Source organism: Protopterus annectens, chromosome 11.part0 (assembly GCF_019279795.1).
Source record: "Protopterus annectens isolate FY-2018-M chromosome 11.part0, PAN1.0, whole genome shotgun sequence".
In the NCBI taxonomy this organism is placed as follows: Eukaryota; Metazoa; Chordata; order Ceratodontiformes; family Protopteridae; genus Protopterus; species Protopterus annectens.
This window is the reverse complement of record NC_056745.1, coordinates 769970220-769997708: the sequence shown is the minus strand read 5'-3', so window position 1 is coordinate 769997708 and position 27489 is coordinate 769970220. Positions and strand designations below refer to the sequence as shown.

The window sequence follows — 27489 nt, the reverse complement described above, 5'->3', positions numbered from 1 at the left end:
AATTGCATTACTTGTGGAAAGCAAATACCTCATAAAGATTTTCACTCCTACTGTATTCCTTGCCTAGGCCCTGACCATGACGTACCTCACTGTCGGGTTTTGTGCCTTATTTAAACCACAAACTATCTGTCATCGGTATATTTTCGCTTCTAAATATTTTGGTGCTCAGTTCAATTATCCTGATATGACTTTGGTAAGCCAATCCGACTACCAACATTCCAAAAAAATGCAAAGATAAAGACAGAGACAGGCCGCCTAGGTCCAAAGCTGCCGACGACGCTTCTTCTAAGCCATTCTCCACTTCTCCGGTACTCAGTGAGGCGCTTTCGCAGCCCCAATACCTGCTACTTCAGATTCGCAGTCCTCTACTGAGACCCATTCGGAGTCCAGTATGCCGCGAGATGCTTCAACTGTGGTGCCTGCAGATGTCTCTACCTGGAATGCGTCCGGAGCCGCTGTGCAGGCACCGGCTTCTGAGGGTGTATTCAGGCCTACGGACTTGCGTATTAAACTGACGCCATCTTCTTTTTCAATGCCTAAAACTCGAACCATGCCTAGAAAACTGACGCCCAGACCGCATGGTCAGGCCTCTATGCCTAAAAAATGATACGAATGGCTGAAGACCTTATTACTTTAATTAGGGGAAGCCAGCCTTCCCCCTCTAAGAGACCCAGGACTGAGTTTGCTTATGATACTTCTGACCAGGATTCTGAATTTTCTGTTTCCTCTGATGACCAGGATTTACCCTTATCTACCTATGAGGATTCTGATGCTGAGGACTCTATTCCCACTGCTTCCCCCCCAGAGGATTTCTCTTTTGGTGAAACCTTGCATACTCTCAGGGAGCGTTTTCATTGGGAAAGTCAGGATTACTCTGACTCTAAGAAGAGGCTTAGGTTCATAGGTAGGTACTAGGCTATCAGCCCAAGGGCCTACGTAAGCCTAGCCAGCAAGGTTCCATAGCTTATGCCACCCAAGAAAGTTATTTTCCTGTGCCACTGTCCAGCAGGGACACAGAAGTGATCCCCGGGGTGTATTTCCTATTTCCCATCCACTCATCAAGATTTTTCTTGAAGAGTGCTAATGAAGAACTTTGCTTGACATAGATGGGTAGCTTGTTGCAGAGTATAGGAAGTCTCTGGGACAGGAATCTATCCCTCCAGCTTGTCCTGTTTATTGTGTTGACAAGGTTCAGGTCCCTACTCCTGCCCCAACACAGGCCTTTCGCTTTCCCCCCTGTACTGGACATAGTTAATGCCTTTTTGGAATCTAGCTTGGCCCCTGACTCTCTACCTCTTGCTCCCAGAAAACCTGATAGATATTACAGGGTTCCTGACTCTCACAAGTTCCTTTTTAAAAGTCTTACTGCGGATCCTGAGACCATTTCACAGGGACCCAAGAGCATTAAGGCTACTACTGCCAAAAATCCTACCCTCTCTGATAGAGATTCCAGGGCGTTGGATAGATGGGGTAAGAAGGTATACACTTCTGCAACCTTAGCCATTTGGGCCTTAAACTGGCAGTTTTGTATGTTAAAGTAGTGGCAGCATATTATTGGATTGCTTAAACAAAAAATTATGTTGATTCCTGACTGTGCTGAAAATAAAGATTTACATGATTTAATGCATTCTACTGAACAAGTTGAAAAACATACTTTGCACTGTGGTTTTTGATTCACTAGAGGCATCTTGCAGGGCTGCTGTCTCTGGGTTTGTACTTAGAAGGCGCATGCTTGGCTTAAGGAACAATATTTACCAGACCATGTTAAAGCTAAATTGCTGGATGCTCCCTTAAACCAAGACCGCCTGTTTGGCAACAAAGCAGAAGTAGTACTTAAAAAGATGGAGAAAAAAGCTAAATCTGTGAAAACTGTTAAAGATATCCTGCAAGTACAGCCTCCCAGATTTAGTAGGTATTTACCGTCTAAAAATTGGTCCTTTCCTGCCTCTTCCAGGCCTTCTCAGTCCAATAGCAGAATCAGCAGAACACTCTGGCTTCAGTCCCAAGGTACTCACAGGGCTAAGCAGTGGGGGGCTCCCACTTCCAAAGCAGGGAGTGGTAAGACTCCCCCTATGATAAACTGTCTCAATGACTTAACTTTAAATCTTCCAAGCCCTGCACAACTAACTGTTCCCTTAGGGGAAAGATTGCCCGGCAAGCAAAAAATTGGAAACTCATTACCCAAATGTGATGACGGCAACAGTGAATACACTCGAACATCTACATTTATGATGTGTACACAACTGTACTTTACTCTGTGTGCAGCCATCTTGGAATGCCCAACTTCCTCATTTTTCAGTGGCTGTGCAGGATCTGTTGGATCAAGGCATCATCCAACGTATTCCAGAATCCCCAAGAAGAGCAGGGTTTTACCTCAGAACATTTCTTCATCCCATAAAGGAGGAGTCATGGAGATCTGTCCTAGACCTCTCTCTTCTCAACATTTTTCTAAAGATGCTTTCCCTCCAGACTGTGTTTCCTGTCTTGCATCCACAGGCTTTTCTGGTCTGCCAAGACCCAAATGATGCCTATCTTCATATTCCCATTCATCCTCTCTTCAGGAAGTTTTTATGTTTTTGTATTTCTTCCTTTCATTTTAAATTTTCTGTTTTGTTGTTTGGTCTTTTTACAGCCCCAGTGGTCTTCACCAAATGTCTGACTCCAGTCATAGCCTTTTTCAGGCTTCAGGGAATCCACATATTCCCATATCTGGATTACTTGCTCCTCCAAGTTCCCTCTCAATTCAGTCTTCTGCAGGATCTGCAGTTCTCCATACTCCTTCTGTGCAGTCCAGGATTTACCATCAATCTCAAGAAGTCAGTTCTGACTCCTTCTCATGACCATATTCTTTTGGATTGCAGAATCCAAACCTTTCAATTGTTGGCTTCTCTTCCTTCTCCCAACGTTCTTTCTCTGACAACCTATTTCTAGTCTCTACTTCCTCTCTCTCTCTCATTCCTGCAAGGGGATTTCTCAGATCCTTGGGGTTCATGACATCTACCATCCCCATGCTGCCATTTGCAAAGCTTCAGTGGTACCTAAAGATATTTTGGCTCCACCATTGCCACCCTCTGGAGTTTCTGGTTTCCTTACTACCTTGTCTCAAACTTGAGTTTCACTGGTGGATTTGGCAGATCTTCCTTAATCTAGGCCTGCCTTTTCAGACTGCTATCCCTACTAAATAGCAGTTCACAGATGCTGCCAATATGGGGTGGGGAGCCTCTTCAACATTCTAAACGTTCAGGGTCTATGGCCCATTTCTCACAGGTCATACCACATCAACATAAAAGAGATGAGGATGCTCATTCTCACTTTTCAGGCCTTCCATTCTCTTTGGTCTCCATGCCATTTAAAGGCCTTTAGGCACAACACTACAATCATTTGGAACATTAACAGGAGTGCACAAGGTATTATCTTTTTTGCAGACTAGTCCTTCAGGCTTGGGACTTGGCTATCTGCCATCAGGTAACCCTTCAGGTAGTCTACATCCCTTTAGAACACAACATTGTGGCAGACTTTCTGAGCAAGTCCAGGACACAACCTCACTAATGGATGCTCCACAGAGAGTTGTTTCTGGACATAGTACATTGGTGGGGTGTTCCTTAAGTGGATTTCTTTGCCTCTCCTCTGAACAGGCAACTTCCTTGCTTCTGTTCCAGAGTCTCAAATGTTCTGACTTAGAAGATGGATGCCATATCCTTTTCTTGAAAGAGAATGTTCCTATATGCTTACCCTCCTCTTCCCCTGCTTTCCAGTGTGCTGCAAAAGATCAGAAAGGACTTCCCCAGAATCTTGCTGGTGCCTGCTTTTTGGCCCAGACATCACCAGTTCCCTCTTCTGTCTCACTTGGCTAGAGGCAATCATCACAAGTTACCCCACTGTATGGATCTAATCACACAAGACAAGGGGTCTCTCATTAACTGTCCCTTGTTCACTCTTCATTTGTCACTTTGGATGATAGGGTTTTGATCCCTTTTAGACACTACTTTTCTTAAGACATTCTTGGTGCTTTCCAGGAGTCTAGGAAACCCACTACAAGAAAATCCTACATGGTTGAATGGAACAGATTTTCTGTTTGGTGTCTCAAGCATCACCCAAATCCCTTCTCAGTGGGGAGTCCCTTTGGTCCTTTCTTACTTGTGTGACCTTCTCCATGCTGGCTTAGCATACTGTTTTGTTAAAGCTCATTTGTCAGCAGTCTCTGCTTGTCTGCCTTTGAAACCACTGCTGACCTCCCATTTTGAGGTCAAACAGTTCCTTAAAGGTATCCTTTATATCAACCCCCCCCCCAACAAAAAAAAATAACTATTCCTCCCTCTGGAACCTTAATTTTGTCCTTGAGAAAATGATCCAGGCTGCTTTTGAGCCCACTTCTTATTCCTCTTTGCAACACTGCACCTGGAAGACTATTTTGCTGGTTGCTGTTACTGTAGCCAAGAGAGTTTCTGAACTTCAGACTCTGATGGAGATTCATCTCTCTTTGTTTTTTAATAGGGGCTGGGTGTCTCTGCTTACAGTCCCTTCTTTTATGCCCAAGGTAGTGAATTAGTTGTCTCTTAATCAGTCTATCCAGCTTCCTTTTTTTTTTCCTTCTCTGCAGTCTGCTAGTGAGAATGTACTTAAAACCTTGGATCTACATAGATAGCTCAGGTATTATTTGGATAAGGCAAAGGCTATCTGCAAGTCTTAGCACCTTTTTCTCTTCATACATTTATAAGTTTGTACTAGGCTAACTGCCCTTGTGGGGGCCATTGTAAGTCTAGCCTAGACAATTACCCATTTGAGAATCAAAGTCTGTAAGGTAAACACCTTAACCATTTTTCATACCAAGAGATTGCATTTGGTGGTTTTAAGGCAAACCATTTCCTCCTGAATTTCTAAGGCCACTTCTTTTTGCTATTGTTTTCATGCCAAACAGCTGTCTTCTTCTTTTTGAGTTCATCCTAAAAGAGCATTACTCTCTTCTGGAGCTTTCTTCAAAAGATTTGGCCACTAGGTCCATCCTTGAAGCTGCTACTTGGTCCTCTTTCCACACTTTTTCTAAACATTAAGTTGGATGCTGTTTCCAGAACCATGGCAGAATTTGCCAGGGCTATCCTTCATGGGTTTGTAGAAGGTTCCGCTATGCTTTTCTCCTCCCATCCTTTACAGTAGCTTTGGTGATGTCCCTCATGTGATCCCGATGATAAGGAAGGACATAGTACAGTGGTATAAAATCTTACCATAACAGTAGATCTCTTTCTTTTCATGGTTGCAGTATTCAGCCCTTCCCTCCTGCCCCCTTTTCATTTGGGATCCCCTTGGTTCTTTCAACTTTGTGTGAACTACTGTATGCTGGCTTGGCATATTCTTCAATGAAAGCCCACTTGTCAGTCATTTCTGCCTGTCTGCCACTTACTCCTCCTGTGTCTTCTAGGTTTAAGGTCAAACAGTTTCTTAAAGGTGTCCTTCAACTTAGACCCCCAAGAAGGCCTATTTCTCCTTCTTGGAATCTTAATTTTGTCATTAAAAAGCTGACTGTGGCCCCTTTTGAGTCTACTGCCGTTGCTTCTTTGCAATATTGCACTTGGAAGAGTGTTTTATTGTTTGCTTTAACCTCTGCTAGGAGGGTGTCTTAGATACAGGGCTTGATGGCGATCCCTTCTTTTTTTGGTTTTCATAGACAGGGTATCTCTTTGTACAAATCCTTTGTTTACTCCCAGGATGGTTATTGAGCTGTCCCTTAACAAGTCTATCCAGATTTCTTCTTTTTTCCTTCTCCACAGTCTGTTAGTGAGAAAGTTATGTGTACTTTCAATTTGCATAGACAGCTCGGGTATTATTTAGACAAACTAAAACCTTTCATAAATCTGATCAACTTTTTGTTTCTTTTCATACCAGGACATTGGGTTTGGCAGTTTGTAAGCAAGTCATCTCCTGGGTTTCCAGTCCAGTTTCTTTTTCTTGTTCTTTTCAGGGTATGCAGTTGCCTGCTTCCATAAGTGCTCATTCTTCTAGAGCAGTGGCCTCTTCAGGGGCTTTCTTTAAAGATTTGGACACCGATCCCATCCTTGAAGCTGCTACTTGGTCTTCAGTTCACACGTTTACAAAACATTAGAAATTGGATGTCATTTCCAGAGCCAGGGAAAGTTTTAATAAGGTTATCCTGCATGGGTTTGTGAAGGGCTGCTTCTTGCCTTCCTCCTCCCTACCTTCAGTAATTTCTTCTTAGTCTTAGCATTCTGATTCTGTGGAAAGTTTTGGTTCAGTTTTCTTTGCTGAAGATTTATCTTTTTTAAGACATTATCGACTTTGAGATAGGTTTTTCAATGGGAACAGAATGAAATTCTTGTTGCACAGAACATTTATTCTACCCAAATCTGCAGCCATTTCTGTTGATTTACCTGCTTTAGAGAATGTTTTTCACTGCTTCTAGTTTACTTGATAAGTCAGCTTTCTGCCTCCAGAGTATCTGGGTATACAAGGTACCTCAGATTCATATATATGTATTTTCTAACCCTAAAGCAGATGTAATGGTGCTTTCCTTATCCAAAACTGCTTTTGCTAAACAGATTGTTGCTGCTAATCCCATGCTGTCTGAAAAAGATGGAAAAGCTTTTGTCAAGTTAGGAAAAAGTATTTTCTTCTGCTACTTTAAGAATTTTAAACTGTCATGGTTATATGTTACAGATTTTACTTTTAAATCTTAGAGCATGCAAAAGTTAATGGTTAACATTCCCTGTTCTGAGGTAAACAAATTAATTGAATGTTTCATTAATATTTGCTTCTCATGGTACTAAGGATGCTGCTGACAGTACCTCCAGAGTTGCTGCTGCTTCTGTGTCAGTCATGAGAGGATTTGCTTGGCTTCATTCATTCATTCATTCATTCATTCATTCAAAACCTTCCTGAAGATGTTTGGGCTGAAATTTAAATCCTCCTTAGACAAGGAAGTTCTCTTTGGCTGTTCTGCTGCTGATGTGCTTAAAGTTTAATGAAAGGAATAAAGATGTTTGAAGGAGATGCTTTATGTTTTAAACCCTCCTGTTTTAAGGCAAATAAGAATTTCTCTTTCTCCTCATCTCCCTTCTTTAATAAGTAGTTGAAACAGCAAGGAGTTTTCAAAGAGGACTGTAAAAAAAAAAACAGTTATAGGGAACTCCAAAGAGAAAAGGGAACACCTATAAAAAAAAAAAAAAAATAAAATCAAGGACAGTCCTCCCTCTCATTATAACTAATTGCCTGTTCAGGTTCCCCACAACCATAGCAGTCTCTCCCTTTCTCCGAGACTTCCATTTTCCTGGTACTGATTTTTTTTTAGGCAAACTGGTTTTAAACTTAATTAAGGAGAGAGGTACTTGGCTATGGGAATCTGTCCCTCCTTTTCCGGGTATTCCTCCTTGCCCAGTAAACCAAGCGTAGCTGTTTCCTCAGATTCTATGTCAGATGTTTTCTCCAGGAATAATAGAACTAGCGCCTTCCTGCCAGATAGGCAAAGGCATTTAATCAAGGAAATTTCTGGTGCCAAAGAGGGAAGGAACTTAGAGGCCTTTGCTAGACCTTTCCTTTCTAAATCTTTTTGCCAGGATTCCAAAGTTTGAAATATTATTCCTTCAGTCTCTTTTGACTCTGCCGCCTTTTCTAGCTTTCATGTTAAAGCTAGACTTAAAAGATACGTACCATCACATTATCTGGCCAGGGCAATTACCACAGACTTGATTTACTCATACAAAACAGGGGTTGTTTGAAACAGTTGAACCTGGAAACTCTTCAATTTATTGCCTGGATGATAAAATGTGGCACCCTTTAGGCACCATTTTTCCTGAGGACATGCAACAGGAGTAGAAGGAGGTGAAAAAAACTGATGCAAGGAAATCATGCCTTTGTAAGTGAAACGATTTTCTAGTTGGTGCCAGTCTGTGAATCAAGACTCTCTTCACTCCCTGTTGCCTCTGTTTTTTGATTGTTTGTGTGACTTACTATGGCCTTTCTTATTCCTCTATCAAGGTTCAGTTCTTGGCGTCTTTGGCTTGTCTGCCATTAGATCCCCATGCTTTTAGCCAAGCATTTTTTGAAAGGGGTTCTACATATCCAACCACATAGAAAACAGGTGGCTACTTCTTGTGGTCTTAACTTTGTGCTTGAAAAGCTTAATCTTTTTACATTTGAACCAGTTTATCAGGCTGATTTGAGGTTCTTAAAATGGAATACTATTTTACACATTGCTCTGACTTCTGCTGGAAGAGTACTGAGTTACAAGCACTTAATGTGAGTAAATCTTAAATGTTTCACAAGGACAGGGTTTATTTGTGAACCAAACCTTCTTTTATGCTTAAAGTGGTCTCAGAGTTTACCTCAAGTAAGACTGTTAACCTCTTTCTTTTTTTCATTCAGTGATTGAGAAAAATACTTTACAGGCAGCCCATGTGCCACTTAGACAAAACTGAATCCTTCAGAAAAGCTGACCAGCTGCTTTAAGAAAAGGACAACCAATGTCAGAGCAGACAGTTTGAAGACAGATATCTCATGCTGTTGATTTTTTATATTCTCACCATAATAAGTCATGTCCAGCAAGGCTGGAGTCCATTCCACCAGAGCTTTGGCTTCTTTGGTGACTTTTTGGAAAGATGTATATTCTAGAAGTATTCTAGAGGAAGGAACCTGATTCTTTATACTTAATTTTACAAGGCACCACATGCTGGATTCCTTTTCCAGGTCCAGAACAGGCTTTGGAATTATCATTCTCAAGGGACTCCTGGATTTTTATGATTTTTATTTTTTTTCTTCCTCCCTTCTTACTTTCTAAGGTATGATAAGTGACCCAATGGCTTAAACAGAACATATGGGAGAGAAACCCTCCCATTAAATTCTTGCCTCTGAGCTTTCATATATTGTCCTAATTAACTTTATTGCTCAGGGGAATGAAAATGTTTCCATTGCCATATTCATACAATACCAGCTTGCACTGCTATATGCTTTCTCTCCATCAAGACTCGCCAACAGCAGCAGTATTTTCTTACGTTCTGCCTCCCTCTGCATCACCATTGTTCTATTAATGTTAGCAAATGTTTGCCTTTCCTCCACAAACCCATACTAATTCATATCCACAAATTATGACAACACCTTTGTCATTCTTTCGATGATGAATGAATGATTAAAAAAAGATTGTTTTTTTTCCACTGGGGCTCTTGCTTGTGGCTCCAAGCACCCTGGCGTCCAGACATGACCTGCTCTGGGGACAGTGTCAGGTGGGGAGCTTGACTGGGGAGGTACAACTGTCAGAGTAATGCAGGTGTCCTAAGGTGAGCTCAGGGAGGACAGAAACCTCCTTTGTGAGCAGAAGGGCAAGAGCTTGCTTGATCTTGATTTTCAGTATAAATACAGACCAATACAGACCATGAAAGCAGGACCTCACGATCCTTCTGGATTTTTGGGTTTCAAGCAGGAGGTGTCAGAAAAGTTACCACAGGGATAACTGGCTTGTGGAGGCCAAGAGTTCATAGCGACATTGCTTTTTGATCCTTTGATGTCAGCTGTTCCTATCATTGTGAAGCAGAATTCACCAAGCTCTGGATTGTTCACCCACTTATAGGGAACGTGAGCTAGGATTAGACCATTGAGACAAGTTAGTTTTACCCTACTGATAATGTGTTGTTGCAGCAGTAATCCTTCTCAGTACGAGAGGAACTGCAGGTTCAGACATTTGGTGTATGTGCTTGGCTGAAGAGCCAATGGTGTGAGGCTACTATCTGTGGGATTATTAGTGAATGCCTCTATGTTAGAATCCCACTTAAACTTAATGATACTGCAGCACCACAGATCTCCAGTTGGCCAGGAATAGCCAGCTGCAGGGTCGGAGCATGGACGGAAGGGGGATGTTCGTGGGAAACTGGGTGCTAAATCATTTGTAAGATGACATGATTCTGGGTCAGAGTTTCAAGACCAGTTGGCATAATGGTTAAGGTCTTCGCCTGCCATGCACAAGAAGGTACAAGGTTTGATCCAGATCTCCGACCAATGCTTGTTGGGAGTTTGCATGTTCTCCCTGTGTCTCTGTGGGGTTCCTCCCATCTCCGAAAAACATGCTGAGTGTTTCCATCTCAAACTCACCAATAAATGGAGCTGTAGGCAGCAGCACAGACTCTGTACGGTGCCCTATAGGAAGAAGAGTTGTACAGACCAACCGCTTTGGGGCATTTACTGTGTTGCACAGTATCCTCAAGATTGGAGAACACTGATCACAGACTGCACGTCGTGCTAGAGCTAGCCACTCGATGGTGTAAAGTTTGGTTCTAGGTGATTCAGTCATGTTGACTTTTGTCATTCTTTTAGCTGGCATGGACATAAACTCTTTATAATCATAGCTTAAAATTGAAGTGGACGTATATGACACAGGATCTGGTTGGTCTTTACCCTCTTTGGGTAATATAATCACTACAACTTTCTTCCAAGATGCTGTTACTTACCCCTCCTTGTAAAATACTATTAAACAAAATCTCCCAGATCTTCGTTATTTTCTTCCATCTCAACCTCCAAACATCCAGAGCAATGCCATCTGTTCCTAAAGACTTCCCTGCAGACTGATTATCATTAACATTTTCATCTCGTCAACTATCTTAATCATTGGTTATTGAGCCTCATCGTCCTCCAATCTTGGCAAAATTAACTCTTAAATAAATATTTCCATTTTTGCTCTTTCATGGATTCCACATTCCTCTGCTTTATTCAAAATTTCTTAAAATTTCAAAAATATGCCTAATACCTGCTTAGGATCTGTAGCTATTTTCCTTGTCATAGGCACCCTAGGTTTTTTCAACAACCCTTTCTACTTTCATAGGTTCATAATTGTAACTAGACTAAAGACCAATGGGGCTTTTACAAGTCTAGCCATGCAATTCAAATGTCTGTCATGACTTGTTGCGCTTTAGAGGTTATTTTAAGGGGGGGTTACCCTAATCAAACATAAACTGGACCAGTGGATGGAAGATTAGAAATTCATCCCAGTCTGTCACCTATGTTTCTGATGGACAGAGGCAGTAGTTACAATATGCCATATGATGGCTATGGCATATTGTAACTACTGCCTCTGTCCATCAGAGACATAGGTGACAGACTGTGATGAATTTCTAATCTTCCATCCACTGGTCCAGTTTATGTTTGATTAGGGTAAGGGAATGGCTTTGATTCACATGCATTGGAAGTCTTTGCCAGAGAATGGGAATTCTCTGAGATACATATCTGTCCCTCCAACATGTCCCATTTAGATCGTAAGCAAAATTTAAGTAAATTTTAGAATGGACAATGAGAGACAAAAATTTACTTTTTTCAAAGTAAGCACAAGGAAATGCAATAAATAATTTAAGATATCAGCAGAACTGTAGAATGAGAGGAGCTTTCAAGGCAGTTTAAAAATCACCGAGTTTAAAAATCAGAGCAGAGAGGGCAAAGGTGGGTGAGAAAAATCATTAACTGAGAATCGAGCACTCCTTGTAACTGTTGCAGGGTTTGAGTCTTATCATAGAAGAGAAGACCACAGAAATATTCAGTGTATTTAAATATCACTGAGGAAACAAAATAAACAGTGAAGAAACAAGTGAAATGTGAAGCATGTCTGCCACATAGAACAGAATGATCATCCCAAACAGAATTCTCATAACAGAAAACAGAATGCGACTAGAAGAGGTAATACAGAAGGAAACTGTATCAGTCTAAGCAATTATACTTCAGACAGAAAAATAGATTACTTTCCTTGCTTTCTGTTGGCCAAGTCATTGTGCTGAAAGCTTTTGTGCTCTGGAGTTATCAGAAATAGTTGCCTAACAACAAACGTTCTAAACTCATGCATATTATCCAAATACTCCCTTATTTTCTCTTTAGAACTCTGCAGTTGCTCCTCCTCCTCTTGTGTCTGAGCTTCCCCTTATTCTGGTGTACTTTAACCTTTGTCAGCCCCCCTAAATAATTCCTATTACTTCTTAACCACATCTCTTTCTTTTTTATTTATATCCATTTTAAACACCGTTTTCATTTTATCCAGCTCCACTACCTAGCCATTCTGATGAATTTTTTTATCTTCCTTAATAACTCCAGTAATTTTCAGCACACTGTCCGTCATCGGTATATATTCACCTCTCAATATTTCGGTCCTCGGTTTAATTATCCAGAAATGTCAGTTAGCCATCCGACTACCGGGATTCCGAAAAACCGCAAAGATAAGACAGAGACAGCCGGCGATGCTTCTCCTAAGCCAGTCGCCAGTTCGCAGATACTCAGTGAGGTGCTTTTGCAGCCCCTGATACCCGCTACTTCTGATTCGCAGGCCTCTACAGAGACCCATTTGGAGTCCAGTATGCTGCGAGATGCTTCACCTTTGGAACCTGCAGATGTCTCTACCTTGGATGGGTCCGGAGCCGCTGTGCAGGCACTGGCTTCTGAGGGTGTATTCAGGCCTACGGACTTGCATATTAAACCGACTCCTCCTTCTTCATTTAGGCCTAAATCTCGAACCATGCCTAAGAAACCGATGCCCAGGCCACATGCTCAGGCCTCTATGCCTAAAAAACAAATGGTAAGAATGACTGAAGATTTTATAACTTTAATCAGGGGAAGCCAACCCTCCCCCCTTCTAAGAGACCTTGGACTGAAGTTGCTTATGAATCTTCTGACCAGGATTCTGATTTTTCTGATTATTCTGATGATCTGGGTTTGCCCTTATTTACTTATGACGATTCTGATGCAGAGGACTCTATTCCCTCTGCTTCCCCTCCAGAGGATTTTTCTTTTGGTGAAACCTTACATACTCTAAGGGAGCATTTCCACTGGGAAAGCCAGGATTTTTCTGATTCAGAAAAGAGACTTAGGGATTTCTTACTCCTGCGTCAGCATAGGCCTTTAGCTATACCTCCTGTACTAGACATTGTTAATGATGCCTTTTCGGAATCTAGTTTGACCCCTGATTCTTTGCCTCCTGCTCCCAGAAAACCTGACAGATATTACACAGTTCCTGATTCACGCAAGTTTCTTTTTAAAAATCCTATTGCGGATCCAGAGACTATTTCATAGGGACCCAAGGGAATTAAGGCTTCTACTGCTAAAAATCCTACCCCTTCTGATAGAGACTCCAGGGCACTGGATAGATGGGGTAAGAAGGTTTACACTTCTGCAACCTTGGCCATTAAGGCTTTAAACTGCCAGTTTCATATGTTAAAGTATCAACAACATGTTATTGGATTGCTTAAACAGAAAATGATGTCGATTCCTGACTGTGCTGAAAATAAAGAACTACAGGATTAAATGCATTCTGCTGAACAGATTGGTAAACATACTTTGCAGTGTGGATTTGATTCATTAGAGGCCTCTTGCAGGACTGCTGTTACTGGGTCTGTGCTCAGAAGGCATGCTTGGCTTAAGGAGCAATCTTTGCCTGATCATGTTAAAGCTAAACTGTTGGATGCTCCCTTAAGTCAGGACCGCCAGTTTGACAACAAAGCTGAGGAAGTTCTTAAAAAGATGGAAGACAAAGCTAAATCTATGCAAACTGTTAAAGATTAGTAGGCGTTGGCCCTCTAAGAATTGGTCCTTTCCATCCCCTTCCAGGTCTTCTCAAGCCAAACCCAGACACAGCAGAAACTCCAGATTTCAGTCCCAGGGGACACACAAGACTAAGCATTGGGGGATTTCCGCAACCAAATCTGGGAGTAGTAAGACCCCCCCCCCTATGGAAAACTGTCTCAATGACTTGCTTTTAAAACTTTCAAGCACTTACCAACTGAATGCTCCTTTAGACAGAAAGATTGGTCTGCAGGCCAAAAACTGGGAACTAATTACCCAGGACAAATGGGTTTTAAATATAGTGTCCCAAGGATACAGATTTCACTTCCACACGTTACCAACACCAAGCGGGTGGCCAGATCCTACCCCCAAATCAGTGGGTAGAGGCCCAAAATCAAGTTCTCTCTCTTAAGCATGGGGGCTATTCAGTTGGTACCAGAAAAGGAAAAGGGGCAAGGTTTCTATTTGAGACTTTTCCTGGTACCCAGAAACGGCAATACATGGCGTCCTATCCTGGACATTTCTACTCTAAACACCTTTCTGGTGATTCCAAAATTCAAAATGCTGACTCTTCACCAGCTACTTCCTATGCTAGGCAAAGATGCATGGTTGGCAACACTAGACCTAAAAGAAGCATACCTGCACATCCCTATCAGGGAGTCTTGCAGAAGATACCTATGCTTCAAAGCAGGCTACATGCACTATCAGTTCTCTGCACTGCCCTTTGGCTTATCTACTGCGCCCAGGGTATTCACAAAGTGCCTAGCTCCAGTCATTGCATTTCGCAGGCAAAGAATTATTCAAATATACTCATACCTGGACGATTGTCTAATTCAGGCAGAAAGCCAGGACATACTTTTGAATCATCTAGCCTTTGTTCAAAGGGTGCTAACTTGTCTGGGGTACACCATAAACGAAAAGAAATCACACCTGGTACCCTGTTAACAAATTATATTCCTGGGAGCAGGCTTGAATACAACTTCCCAGATGGCTTTCCGCATGCCAGAGAAACGGATTCATTTGACAACCTACTTCAAACAAGTGGCCACAAAATCCCAGCTATCTGCAAGGCAAATACTGCAAGCCTTGGAGTTCATGGCCTCCTACATTCTTCTAATTCCATATGCAAGGCTGCATATGAGGAAACTACAATTGTATCTCAAAAGCCTGTGGTGTCAACATTCACAGGGTCTAGAAGCAATGATTCCTGTCATACCTTGCCTACGCCTAGAGTTCCTTTGGTGGGCAGAGGCCTACCACCAAAACAGGGGACTACCATTCACACTACCCCCTGCCACCCAAACCTTAACAGCAGACGCATCAGACTATGCATGGGGGGCTCACCTGGTAGGGAAGTGCATTCAGGGCAAATGGAACCCAAGTCAAATGCACCTGCACATAAATCAAAAGGAAATGTTAGCTGTACAGAATGCTCTGACAGCCTTCAAGGACCACATTCTTCCGGGACAACTGATGGTAAAGACAGACAACATCACTGTCATGTGGTACATAAACAAGCAGGGGGGTACACATTCTTACCCCCTCTGCAGACTAGCCAAGGCATTGTGGAACACAACCTTGAGCTGCCAAATGAATGTACAAACTCAATTCCTGCCAGGAAAACTAAATACACTGGCAGATGGACTAAGCAGAAACCTCATGGATCCACTTGAGTAGAAACTGGAACCAAGGATTTTCAACATGTTGACAAGCAAGTGGGGGAGCCCAGATGTAGACCTGTTTGCCTCCCCCAGAACCATCAATTGGACAAATGTTGCACAAGGATTCCCCACAAGCTAGCTTGGAAAGTTGATGCTCTGACCTTCAGCTGGAAAAACCTGTCAGTTTATGCCTTTCCTCCTCTGCCTCCGCTCCACAAGGTACTACTAAAGATCAAACAGGACAAGCCAAGGACGATTTTAATTGCACCAGACTGGCCACGCCAACACTGGTACACCCTCTTACACAGTGTGTCACACTTGGCCCCATGGCACCTGCCTCAGACTCCTTCCCTTTTGTCTCAGCAGGAGAACCAGATTCTGCACCCTCAGCTGCAAATCTTGAACCTAGCAGCCTGGCTAATTACCTAATCTCTCTTTTACCATCCCTCAGTAAATCAGTGATGGATATCATTTTAGAGGCAAGGAGGCTTAGTACTAGAAAATCTTATGCTGGAAAATGGAAAAGATTTTGTGCCTGGAATCAATCTCAAGGGATGAGTGCAACAGTGCCCAGTTTACCTCAGATTCTACAATATTTGACTGAGATGCTTCATAAGGGCTTGTTGTTTTCCTCCATCAAAATTCATGCCTCAGCCATTTCAGCTCATTACAGCACACAGGCCTCCCCTCTTCTCTCACCCACTGCTCAAGCACTTCCTCAGTGGGGCCAAAAATCTAAGGCCACTCAGGAGAACTCCAACTCCAGTATGGGACCTTAACTTTGACTTGGGGAAACTCACTCTTCCTCCTTTCGAGCCAGCTGCTACTGCAGATTTAAAATTCCTTTCCTGGAAAACAGCTTTCCATTTAGCAATCACTTCTGCAAGAAGGGTATCTGAATTACAGGCCCTTATGGCAGTGGAGCCTTTCATCATCTCACTTCTGCAAGAAGGGTATCTGAATTACAGACCCTTATGGCAGTGGAGCCTTTCATCATCTTTCATGCGGACAGGGTGACCCTCAGAACCAATCCCTCCTTCATGCCCTAGGTGGTATCCAGCGTGGCTCTTAATCAGTCCATTCATTTGCCTACCTTCTTCCTAACACACAGAACAAAGGGGAACGGATACTGCTCTCCTTAGATGTGCACAGACAACTTAGATTTTACTTGGACAGGACTAAACCTCAAAGGAAATCTGAACAACTGCTGGTGGCATTTGCTGTAGGGACAGAGGGGAAAGCTATTTCAAAGCAAACCATTTCAGAATGGATAGGCCACTGCATTCATTTCTGCTATAAGCGCCATGGAAAACCTATCCCACAGGGCATCAGACCCCATTCAACCAGGACTGCATCTACCTCCACAGCCTTTCTCAGGGGCGTTCCTACCAGGGACATCCTAGAAGCTGCTACTTGGAGTTCTGTACATACTTTCACCAAACATCATCATTTGCCACTTTTCTCTAAATCCATAGCTGGGTTTGCCACTGCAGTCTTGCACGGTCTTTTAGCTGGTCCTAATTCTATTTAAATTCCTCCTCCCAACCTTAGCTTTGGGAATCTACTCAAATGTAATGACTGTAACAGTGAAACACGAAGAACATAGTACAGTTGTGTACACTTACCATAAATGTAGATGTTCGAGTGTATTCACTGTTGCAGTCCTGGTTACCCTCCCTCCAGCCCCCTTTCTTCTTTTGGCTATACCTCTACTGTCCCTTACTATGCTCAAAAAGCTTTTTGGTGTATTTGCCGTGTTGGAGGTATATCCTTGTAATTATAGATTTAATTGCTTCCCATTAGGGGGGCACCTGATATCTGGGGCAAGAAAAACTGATGTAATGGCATTGGCTGCATGTTTTATACCCATGACGATCTAACATCATGGAAGAAGGAACAACATCTGACGCAGGACCCAAGATTTTGTTAATCAGGCCGACTGAAGGCTACTGCAAGCAGATAACCCAAATGTAATGACTGCAACAGTGAATACACTTGAACATGTACATTTATGGTAAGTGTACACAACTGTACTTTCTTACTACTAAATTCAAATCTTGCCAAATATTTTCATAAATTTCTTCAGAAACCTACCCACTTTTGTTTTATTTTCCATTCTAGCTCCCCAATACATCCTTGTTGTTGTAAATCAATTTCCAATCCCCTCCTACAGTAATAGTCATTGCTGAAAGCTGATTATTACTCCCCACAAATGTTAAGCTTCATAATAGCAGTTTTAGGTGGAATATAAATACATGCCAGTGTAATCCTCATCCCTTGCTAGTGTAGCCCCTTATTGTTACAAATCTGCCATTGTTATATTTTCCCTGTTATATCACTAATGAAGATCTTCTAGTAATATAAGTACTCTTCTTTACCATTATCCCTGATATTCTGCAGAATATCCATCCTGAAATCCTTTTTGTCAAATTCACATGCTCCGTTCTTTGCAGATGTCTCCTGTAGCATTATTTGCATTCTGCATTTCTTAATATAATTATGTATTCTTTCCTTGTTGTGTATACCTGTGAGGCTATTCACATTCCAAGATAATATGGAATGTGTTGCCATTATTTTAAGGCATCACTACTCCCATTTGTTCTAAATGTCAGCTTTTTTAAAACATTTTTTTCCAATTTTTGTGATGCATGCAGACATTACTGTGTGGCAGGTTAATCCTTTAGTTTTTTTTCTTATCAACACTGGAACCTATTTCACATTTACAGTACTTTTTGGTTTAGTAAAAGCCCTCAAACAGAAAAACAGTCTCCTAGAACACCACCACAATCTGTTTAACTTAATAAAAAGCTTAAAATAGGCGCACTTGTGCCAAATAGCTGCTAACATTAACCTGAAATTAAGGTTATCCTTGCTAAGAGACTTATTGTCTGTGCTTTTACTTACACCAATCAGTGCCTTTTTTTTTAATCTTTATCCCCTCATGTGAAAACAACTTAACATGCTTTCAGAAATCATTAACATTTAGTAATGGAGAAACCAGTGCCCTGACTGCCTTATTGTCAGCTTGTCTAAATAGAAACTTAAGAGAAAAAAAGAAAAATGTAGTCCGCTGCTGCAGCCTGAAAGACGAGCTGAAAAATGTATTGCTAAAGTAAAACGTTTCATTGTATTCAGTGTTCTCATATTTACTTGTTTCCACTTAAAAGTTGTTATTAGAAGGGTTTTAATCTAGGTATTCACCTCTGACAATAAACATATCAGCACTACATATATTATGAGGTGTGCTCTTTTACACCACATTCCCCACCTCATCAACCCATGATTACAGCCTGTTAACTTGAACATGCTTTTGTTTAGCTTTTTTTCTCTTTTTGCATTGTAATGCTTGCATTTCATAATACCAAACAAAGAAGAAAGAAATAGAAAAGAAGGAAAAAAATCTTTACTTTTGTAACTTTCTCACATACAAGAACAACTAAAATACTTTACTGTAAAATATGTAATTTATATTATGAAAAGTTTCATAAAATACTGTTAAGAACATAAATTGTTTTATTTAGTTACCTTTTTCCTTCTACTGCCCCTCCATTCAGAGTCCTTCCAAACAATATTGACATGAAGTGAGGCAAATGCTTTTCAGTGCCTGATGTCCAGAGAATAATCATTTTCCACAAACACTCTGTCTCCCACATTTAATACTTTGCCCTTTATTAACCGTTTATGTTAGTAGGTGTGCACCTTTACTAATAAAGGTATTGATTGACTGCTTTCTCATGGCCAGATTTGGAGCATACACACACAGTCCACTCTTTCAATTAACATTAACTGCTGTGGAATACCAGTCCAGTTGCTTGTTTGTGCCGTCATAAAATTAATGGTCTGTTCCTTCTAGTTTCTCTGATACAGCAGCAGATATCAGATTTTCTCTATATGCTGTTTTCTCTAATTCTACCATTTTTGAAACCTATCTTCTTGAGCAGTATTATGCTCAGCCAGCCTTTTCTTCATTTTGATCTCTGATTTTTGCAGTTTTATTAGCTCATCGGAATGTTTAAAGCTTTTTCCATTTTTTCTCAGCCTTTTGTTTTTTAAGTTGATATATTACTTCAGTGTCTTGTTTTATTTTGGTCTGCACTGAGCGCATTTGGCTTTTTTTTTCCTGTGGATTATTGGAAACCATATCTTCCGTCAAAGCTAGAGCTTGAACTGGTTTTTGCTGAATAACTGCAAGATTCTTCCCAGTTAGTGTTTTCTCTTCACCTTGTATGTTTGATTTTCTTTCAGGGTCTATTATTTTCATGTTTGCTGGTATCCAGGCAGTTTACCTACTAGCCAGCAACATTTTACTCAATATCATTATCACTGGTTGTTGTTTCTGAGTTTGTTTTCTCACTGAGAGCTGAAATTGTGTTGTTGATCAGTTTGCAGCCATTTTGGAAGTGTTGACAGTTGACTTTATTTACGATATTACTTGACTTCAATACTTGGTGTTTTGATGTAAAAGCCCTTGAATTGTTTAGTTTGGAGTTGCACTAATTTAAATTAAGCTTAATAAAATGCATATTTTCTCCTAGAGTTGATATAAAATATATGAGAATGTATATGTACGTGTGTAATTTAAATTCAGCTTAATAAAAAGCATATTTTTTCCTACAGTTGATATAAAATATATGAGAATGTATATGTATGTATGTGCATATATATGTATATCTAACCTATTAACGTTAGAAAAACATGCGCCAAATTATCAAAATTAGACAATTTGTTGTGTGTTTTTTCTAACGTTGATTGGTTGTGTTTATTTAAGTAGAACGTATTTTTGTTTAGCTCTTACAGCTGATGAAGGGTTTATTACCCGAAAGCACTTATCTTTTATTATTATTTTGATTTTATACATACGTTGTATTATTGAACTATATATATATATATATATATATATATATATATATATATATATATATATATAAAGTAGGTAGTTTGTAATCTGATTACCTTACACTTTGAATAATGAGGTTTAGTAGTGTACAGCTTTGAATGCTACCATCTGGTTTAGAATTTGATCTGAGTAACTATATCATACAGGCAAGGAACACAGCCACAGTGTCTGTGGTGCTGACAGAGAACTCTGACAAATACTCAGATAATACGGTAAGTAGCATGGCATCTGGAGATGTGCTTTTATTTTATTTGTTTTTGTGTTGGGCTTTGCCTTTGTTTGTGGGATCAAACAGCAGAGCTCAGGGGATGTGTTTTCCTTCTTACTGTGGCATGCATCAGTTATAGGTCGCCTGTCCCTTTGTGTGTGGACAACTGACAATTCAGTATTGTGCCAAGGCATGGTTATCTAAAGATAAAATTCAACAATTATCCCACTGCAGAAGGCCTCTTTGCAGGTCATATTGACATGGTAAATACACATATGTTATTCTGATGTCTGCAGTGTAGTGAAACTATTTGCAATATTTTGTTACTTCTCAGATTGCAGTTTTTTTCACAGTCCTCATAGTAAGAACAATGGGACAGAAAATGCATGTTGTAGTGTTTTTTCCTGATTGATTTGAATTAACTAGAATTGCACATAAAAGCAAATCAGACTTCATAGCTTTAGCTTATCACTTTTTTTTTTCCAGGAGACATTGCAAGCTGATGAAGATGATAGGCCAGAGTTGATTTGGTGGAAGTGTAAGAAATGGGCTGTGCACATTGTAACTCGTCTTTTCGAAAGGTAAGTAATAAGCTTTTTTAATAGAATGAGCTTCAAATTGTTTATGGTCAAGAAATATAGGAGCTGGCATCATACAATGACTACAAGCACTTTCCCTCATCCCATGTATTCTCTTCCGTATGCAATAATGCAGACTGTATATGATTCATGTCATTTTAGGAGTGCTTTCATAGGTTCATAGGTAGGTACTAGGCTATCGGAAAGGGCCTACATAAGCCTAGCCAGCAAGGAACCATAGCTTACGCAACCCAAGAAAGTTATTTTCCTGTGCCACTGTCCAGCAGAGACACAGAAGTGATCCCCGGGGTGTATTTCCTGTTTCCCATCCACTCATCAAGATTTTTCGTGAAGAGTGCTAATGAAGAACTTTGCTTGACATAGATGGGTAGCTTGTTCCAGAGTATAGGAAGTCTCTGGGACAGGAATCGATCCCTCCAGCGTGTCCTTTTTATTGTGGTGACAAGGTTTAGGTCCCTAGAGCATGTAGCTTGGAGGGATTGGGATTTCTTTAGGTGTAGCATGTCCAACAGCTCTGGGTTTGACATAGCTTTATATGTTAGGCAGAGATCACCTTGGAGTAGGCGATATGCTACGGAGTAAAGCTGGAGTTTTTTTGAGGCGGTCAGTGTAGGGCATTTGTTTGAGGCTGTAATCCTCTTTGTGAGGTACTTCTGTGGCCTTTCCAGCTGCTGCAGATGTCTTGTGAGGTACATTCCAAAAGGGGCGTTGTACTCTATAATGGATCTAATGAGTGACGAGTAGAGGGGAGCAATGACCTCTTTGCAATACCATCACTGTTACTATGCCTATTTAGACTTTAAATTTTGTTCTGTACCTTTGTTTTACCTGTCTGCCATTAGAGTAAATTCTTTTTTTTTTTTGTCCTGTAGATTCGTAATAAGTTTAGGCCTACCAAACTTCCCATGGAAGGCTATCCTCTCTGTTTAAAATGTCATGCCACCTGATCACTTGAATACATTTCTTCCAAGATTTAAGCTGAGAGACTCCAGTCTTTGAAAACCCTTTTCTTTTAACCTTGTCTCTGTATTTTATTGCTGTTTTTTTTTTTTTTTTTTTTTTTTTCCAACTCTTACGTCACATTTTCTTTTTCTCTTTCTGTCTTTTATGAGGAAGTATTTATTTAAATTATTTAGCCGGTGCCAGGGTAATTTTCTCATCTATGTTTTGCCATTTTGGTAAGTGTCATATTATCATTCTGCTTTTTTCTACATCAGCTGGGGCTTTCCATTGTGCAAGACTTACTTGCCTTATTATTTATTTATGTATTTATTACAGTTTGATGACCGGGATAGTCCACTGGGCCTGGAAGAGCACATTTTCAGTGGCGGCCCGGGGAGAAAGGCTCCACAGGATAAAGACAATTTTACAATAGTTATACAAAAGTAAATAAGGTAGTAGAACAGTGAAAAATACAGGGATAATATACAATTTGTAAAAAAAAAAAAAAGACATAGCATTTCTAATCCTAGGTAATTTGCAAAAGTGAGATTCATGTAGTCTAAACATAATAAAAGTATAGGCATTAAAGATGAAAAAAAACTTGTAAGTAAAACATTGATGTACAGATAAAAAAAAAGCCTTTTTTTAAGCAGTTAGAAATATATACTTTATTTATGTGTATTTGTTTATTGGGGTAGTGCACTGATCAGTATTGACCAATTTCAGGCTCAGCCCCAGTGACATGCAAAATATTTCACAAAAAAAAAAAAATACAGAAATATAAGCAGTAACAGAATAGTTCAGACTAATTACATAGAAAAAAATGTGTCTATACATTCCAGTGAGCAAGCACAGTGCAATGTGCAGTCAAGCAGAATGTAATGTATAGTATGTCCATTCATTTCTAAAGTGGGTCAATCAGTTAATCTTGAGAGAGAAGAAGAGGCTCAGAAAGGAGATGTTAGTTGATATGTACTATGTTGTAGGAGGAGCATTTGGCTTAGATAAAGAAGTGCTTTTTAGTTGCATTCTGAATTTGGAATAAGTGTTTATTTCCCTAATGTCGATGGGGAGAGCTTGCCAAAGAGAAAGCATGTGCAGTGCTATGGAGTTTAGTTCTAGGGGTGTTGAGAGTTGGTCTGACTTCTGAGTAGTGTCTCAGGTTGTATGAGGAGTTTTTTTCATGACATCTAGCTGTAAAGGGAGTAAATGTGTGGAACTGGAGTAGTTTGTAGACTTAGGATCCTAAAAGTAGCTAGATCTTTGTTTTTATGGGTAGTCATTTGACTTTTTCTGGAGTGATATAGTGATGTCCACAGAGAGGTGAGTTTATAATGAATTGGCAGATGCTGTTAGAGATGGTCTAAAGTGTAGCAATTTTTCTCTTTCGGGTAGTAGCAAAAGTCGGGAGTTTATATTCAAGCTGAGAAAGGAGAACCCCTTTACCAATGCCTGCTCTGCTTTGTTGTGATAGAAAAGGGAAGATCTTTTTGGCCCAAAAGATTAGGGACTTTATTTTGGCTTTCACTTTGTGTGGATATGGAAGTTTAGCCATGATCAAGCCACAGTTCTAGGTATTTGAAGGTGGAGGTTGTCTCTATGGAATGGTTGTGCACCTCAAAGATAGATAAAGATTCAATTGTTTGGTGAATTTTCTGTGGAGTTGCAAAATCTATAGATGTTATGTAGTCCTAGCTAGCTGTAATTCTTGCTGGATGGGGTTCGGAGCAGATTCTCTGCTCCGACTCTGCCGATACTAAAGCTCGAGAGCTTTTACTGGCTCAAGGCTAACCCCTATCCCATGGTGCCATGAAAGCTTTGAGGTTGTCTCCTTACTGGCTCGTTGGCTAAGTAGCAGATTTTTTGATAAAGCTTGTATTTTTTGTCCTTTTTTCTTCACTTTATACCTTTAATAGTTGTTCGTGTGATTGTTATTGAGTGCTTGATCCCCTATTCTCCCCTTTTAGGATTGTACAGCCCATTTTAGTTAGAGGGCCATAGTTGCCCGTTTAAATTAGAGGGCCTTTCCTCCCTGAATGCTAGTCTTTCAAAAAAAAAAAAAAACTTTTCTTCTCTTCATAACTTTACTGTTATAGTTAGTGTTGCTGTTTTTACAAAATTGTTGTTAGCCTTGTTTTCTTGTCAAGCAAGTCCAAAGACAGAGAACATAAGGAACCCCGTCCATTGGGGTTCAAGAAATGTGACAGGTGTTCACAAAATATGCCATTGACTGACACTCACACTAGCTGTGTGTACTGTCTGGAAGAAGCTCACTTACAAGAACCCTGTACCTTTTGCCATGCCTTCAGTACTAGGGTTCTTAATGAGAGGAAACGTAAATTAATAGACCGGGGTCTTATGACCAGTTCCTTCCAGGAGCAGCTGGAACTTGGTCAGACAGCTCCCAAAACTGTGAAAAGCGAATCTTCAATTCCAGTTTTGGAGCCGTCTAAAAGGTCTAAAGGAACGGAGCCAAGGAGTTCTGGCTTCGATTCCGCTTCATCTGTCTTGGTGCCATTGGATTCTTCGGTACCGAGACAGTCACCATTTATCGACCCTGTTTCACCAATGTTGAGGTCTCCTATATTAGAAACGAGGAGATCTCCTTCTGTCTCCACCCATTCCTCCAGGACACTTTCAGATGAGGACATTGAGCGGGTGGTGAAGAGGTTGCTTTGTGACCTGGCTCTGGCCAAAAAGTTAGCCCTTCCAGACCCAAAGGCTTCTGATCCGTCCCATTTACAGACTATTGATCCTCCTCAGACTGATTCACTCTCAGAGCCAAACACTTCGGGTTCTTCTATGTTGGATCCTTCAGTTTTGAGAAGTCTTCCTGCTTCCTCGGAACCGATAACTCTATCCTCAGCGGCTCAGTCTGGAGCCAAGGGATCTGGGAGCCGACGCTCTTGAGTCAACTCCGAGAGGGATAGTCACCCCCCGTTTTTCTTCGGAACCGACCCTCCCTCTCGGTGCTTCGGCTCGACTGAGTTTGGTTCCCACATCTGCTTTGGTAACCTGCCCCTCCTGCTCAGAGCAGACCTTCTGTCTCTTCGGAACGGAGGTCTTCTTCAGAGCGGGGTGGAAAGGCCTTTGAAGCAATAGAGAAAGCTTTGTCCAGTGCCAAAGCCCTGCCTTTGGACCTGATGTCCCACCAGCAGCCGGCAGCAACCTCTTCTCCTCCACCACCCCCTCAGCGTAAGGAACGAGAGACTCAAGCAGCCCCCATTGGAGGTGTCCCCTCTTCTGAGACCTCCGCAGATTATCCCACTGGGGAGCTTCCACGGAAGAGACTTTGTAAGAGGAAGCACATTGTCTCACCTGAGTCTGTCACATCAGACACTGATTTGGATGAGTCAGAAGGGTCCCCTAGATCCCCCTCTGAGGATGTCACCTTTTCTGACATCCTTGAAATTCTAAGACAGAGGGGCAATTGGAAGATCTCTAACCCTACTGAGGACAAATCAGTGTATCTTGAGGCCTTTGGTTCCTGACCTCCTCCTCCTCCTGGGTGATGCCGCCTTATGACCAGCTCTTGGGGGTCATATCCCAGAAAGTCTGGACCTCCCCGGGCACAGTGGAGCCTGTCCCGAGGAGGCCAAACAAATTTATGACTGCTCTGGAAGAGAAGTCCTTTCTTTCTAAGGGAGTTCCTGTTGATGCTATGGTGATAGCAGCGGCCACGAAAAAGGAGTTTTTAGAGATATCTTCTAATATCCATCCTCCTAACAAGGAGTCCAGGATGATGGGATAGGTATGGAAAGTGTACCTTCTCTTCAGCGGCATTTACTTTTAAGATTGCTGAATTACCTGTCCCATTTTACCAGACTTCAAAGGAATCTCCTGAAGGAGTTAGGAAATGCCCTTCAGGGTTCAGTAGCTTCGGGATCCATGGATAAGGTATCTGCGCAGCTCTCCACCCTTACATCGATAGCGAACTCCTCCGTGAGGCTGATTCCTATGCAGCGGACGGAGCGAGCAGGGCAGCCGCAGCAGAAATTTCTCTTAGGAAACATTCCTGGATGCGTCTATGTAACGTCACGGAATCCTTTAAGTTTTCCTTTACCAACATCCCCTTTGATGGATCAACTCTTTTTGGACTGCAGGTGAAAGAAACTTTGACCAGGTGCGAGCAGGAAGGAAAAACCTTATCTGCCGTGGGAGTCTGTTTCTCCCTTCCTTCTAGACCCTATCTCAAGGGTCAAACAGGAGGGAAAATGTGGTTCCATAAATCCCAAAAAGGTTTCCCTCATGCACAAGGTCAACCATCCCCTAGAGGCAGAGGGGGAGGATATAACGGAAGACGCCGCCCTTGCAGCAGAGAAGGTTCGCAACATCAAGGAGATAGAGAAATTTCTCTGATCATCCCTTCCATCGACCCTGAGGGGTTGCCTGACTGTCAATCTCTGGAGGCAGTCAGGGGTCATCTTTCACTGTACCCAAGCACCTGGCTATACATTTCCCAAGATCGTTGGGTACAAGCTATAATATCCAGAGGTTATCTGATTCCCTTTTTTTCCGATCCCCCGGTAAACCGGTCTCTACCAGACGTGCCACTCATTCAACTAGACCGTGCAACATCAGAGGTCATTTCTTTGCTGCAAAAAAGAGTCATCCAAGAAGTCCCCACAGAGCAAATAGGATCTGGAACTTACTCTCGATTATTTTTAGTTCCAAGGCAGGGGACTGGAGATCAATTCTAGATCTCAGCAAACTCAAGTTTGTAAGGAAATCTAAGTTCCAAATGATCACTCTGCAGTTAATATTTCCCTTTATTGGGAAAGACGTTTGGATGTGCTCAATAGATCTTCAGGACGCATGCTATCACATCAAAATGGACAGGTGCTCCAGAAGATACCTATGCTTTCGGCTGGGAGCCAGTTATTTTCAATTTTGAACACTGCCCTTTGGCCTCACTACAGCCCCCAGAATGTTTACCAAATGCATGGCAGTGGTAACGGCTCACCTGAGACGTCAAGGATTCCAGGTGTTTCCGCACCTAGACGACTGGCTTCTCACTGCTACCACCAAGCACCAACTAATCAAAACCAGGGACGAGACTCTATCCTTGTGCGCCAGATTAGGCATCACAATAAACCTAAAAAAAATCAGCCTTAACTCCATCGCAGCACATTGTATTCTTTGGCTCAGAAATGGACTCAACCACCATGACAGCAAAACTGACACCAGAAAGGATACAATCGTTACGTGACCAAGTCAGATTCTTGCTGAAGAGAGACAAAGTATAAGCTAGGATAGTCCTTCGGGTCCTAGGGACTATGGCTTCCACCATTCTCTTAGTTCCCCTAGCCCGTCTGCACATGAGAGTACTTTACTGGTTACTGTTTGCCCAGGGGTCAATCCAAGATCTCCCCCTGTCTCACCAAGTAATTATCACAGATTCCTGCAAGAAGGATCTAACATGGTGGTTGCATACGGATCAACTTCATTTAGGTCACCCACTTGCACCCCTCAAGAAAATGCAGGTTTGACCACAGACTCCTCCCAGATGGGGGGGGGGGTGGGACATTATCTGGGAATGACAGTCCAAGGTACTTGGCAGAACCACTTGCACATAAATGTTCTGGAGATGAGAGCGGTGCTATACGCATAGCAAGCACTTCACAGTTCTCTTCCCACAGGGACGATTGCGAT

At 41.6% G+C, this 27489-nt stretch overlaps 1 protein-coding gene across 1 annotated transcript in view; it reads left to right on the top strand.

The window, feature by feature from the left end:
• IPO8 (importin 8) overlaps positions 1–27489 on the top strand; it is a 3293983-nt gene that overhangs the window by 732519 nt on the left and 2533975 nt on the right. Inside the window, exon 7 of the mRNA XM_044088203.1 lies at positions 20783–20877. Within this exon, the coding sequence (XP_043944138.1) occupies positions 20783–20877 (95 nt within the window). The remainder of the gene's footprint in view (positions 1–20782; positions 20878–27489) is intronic.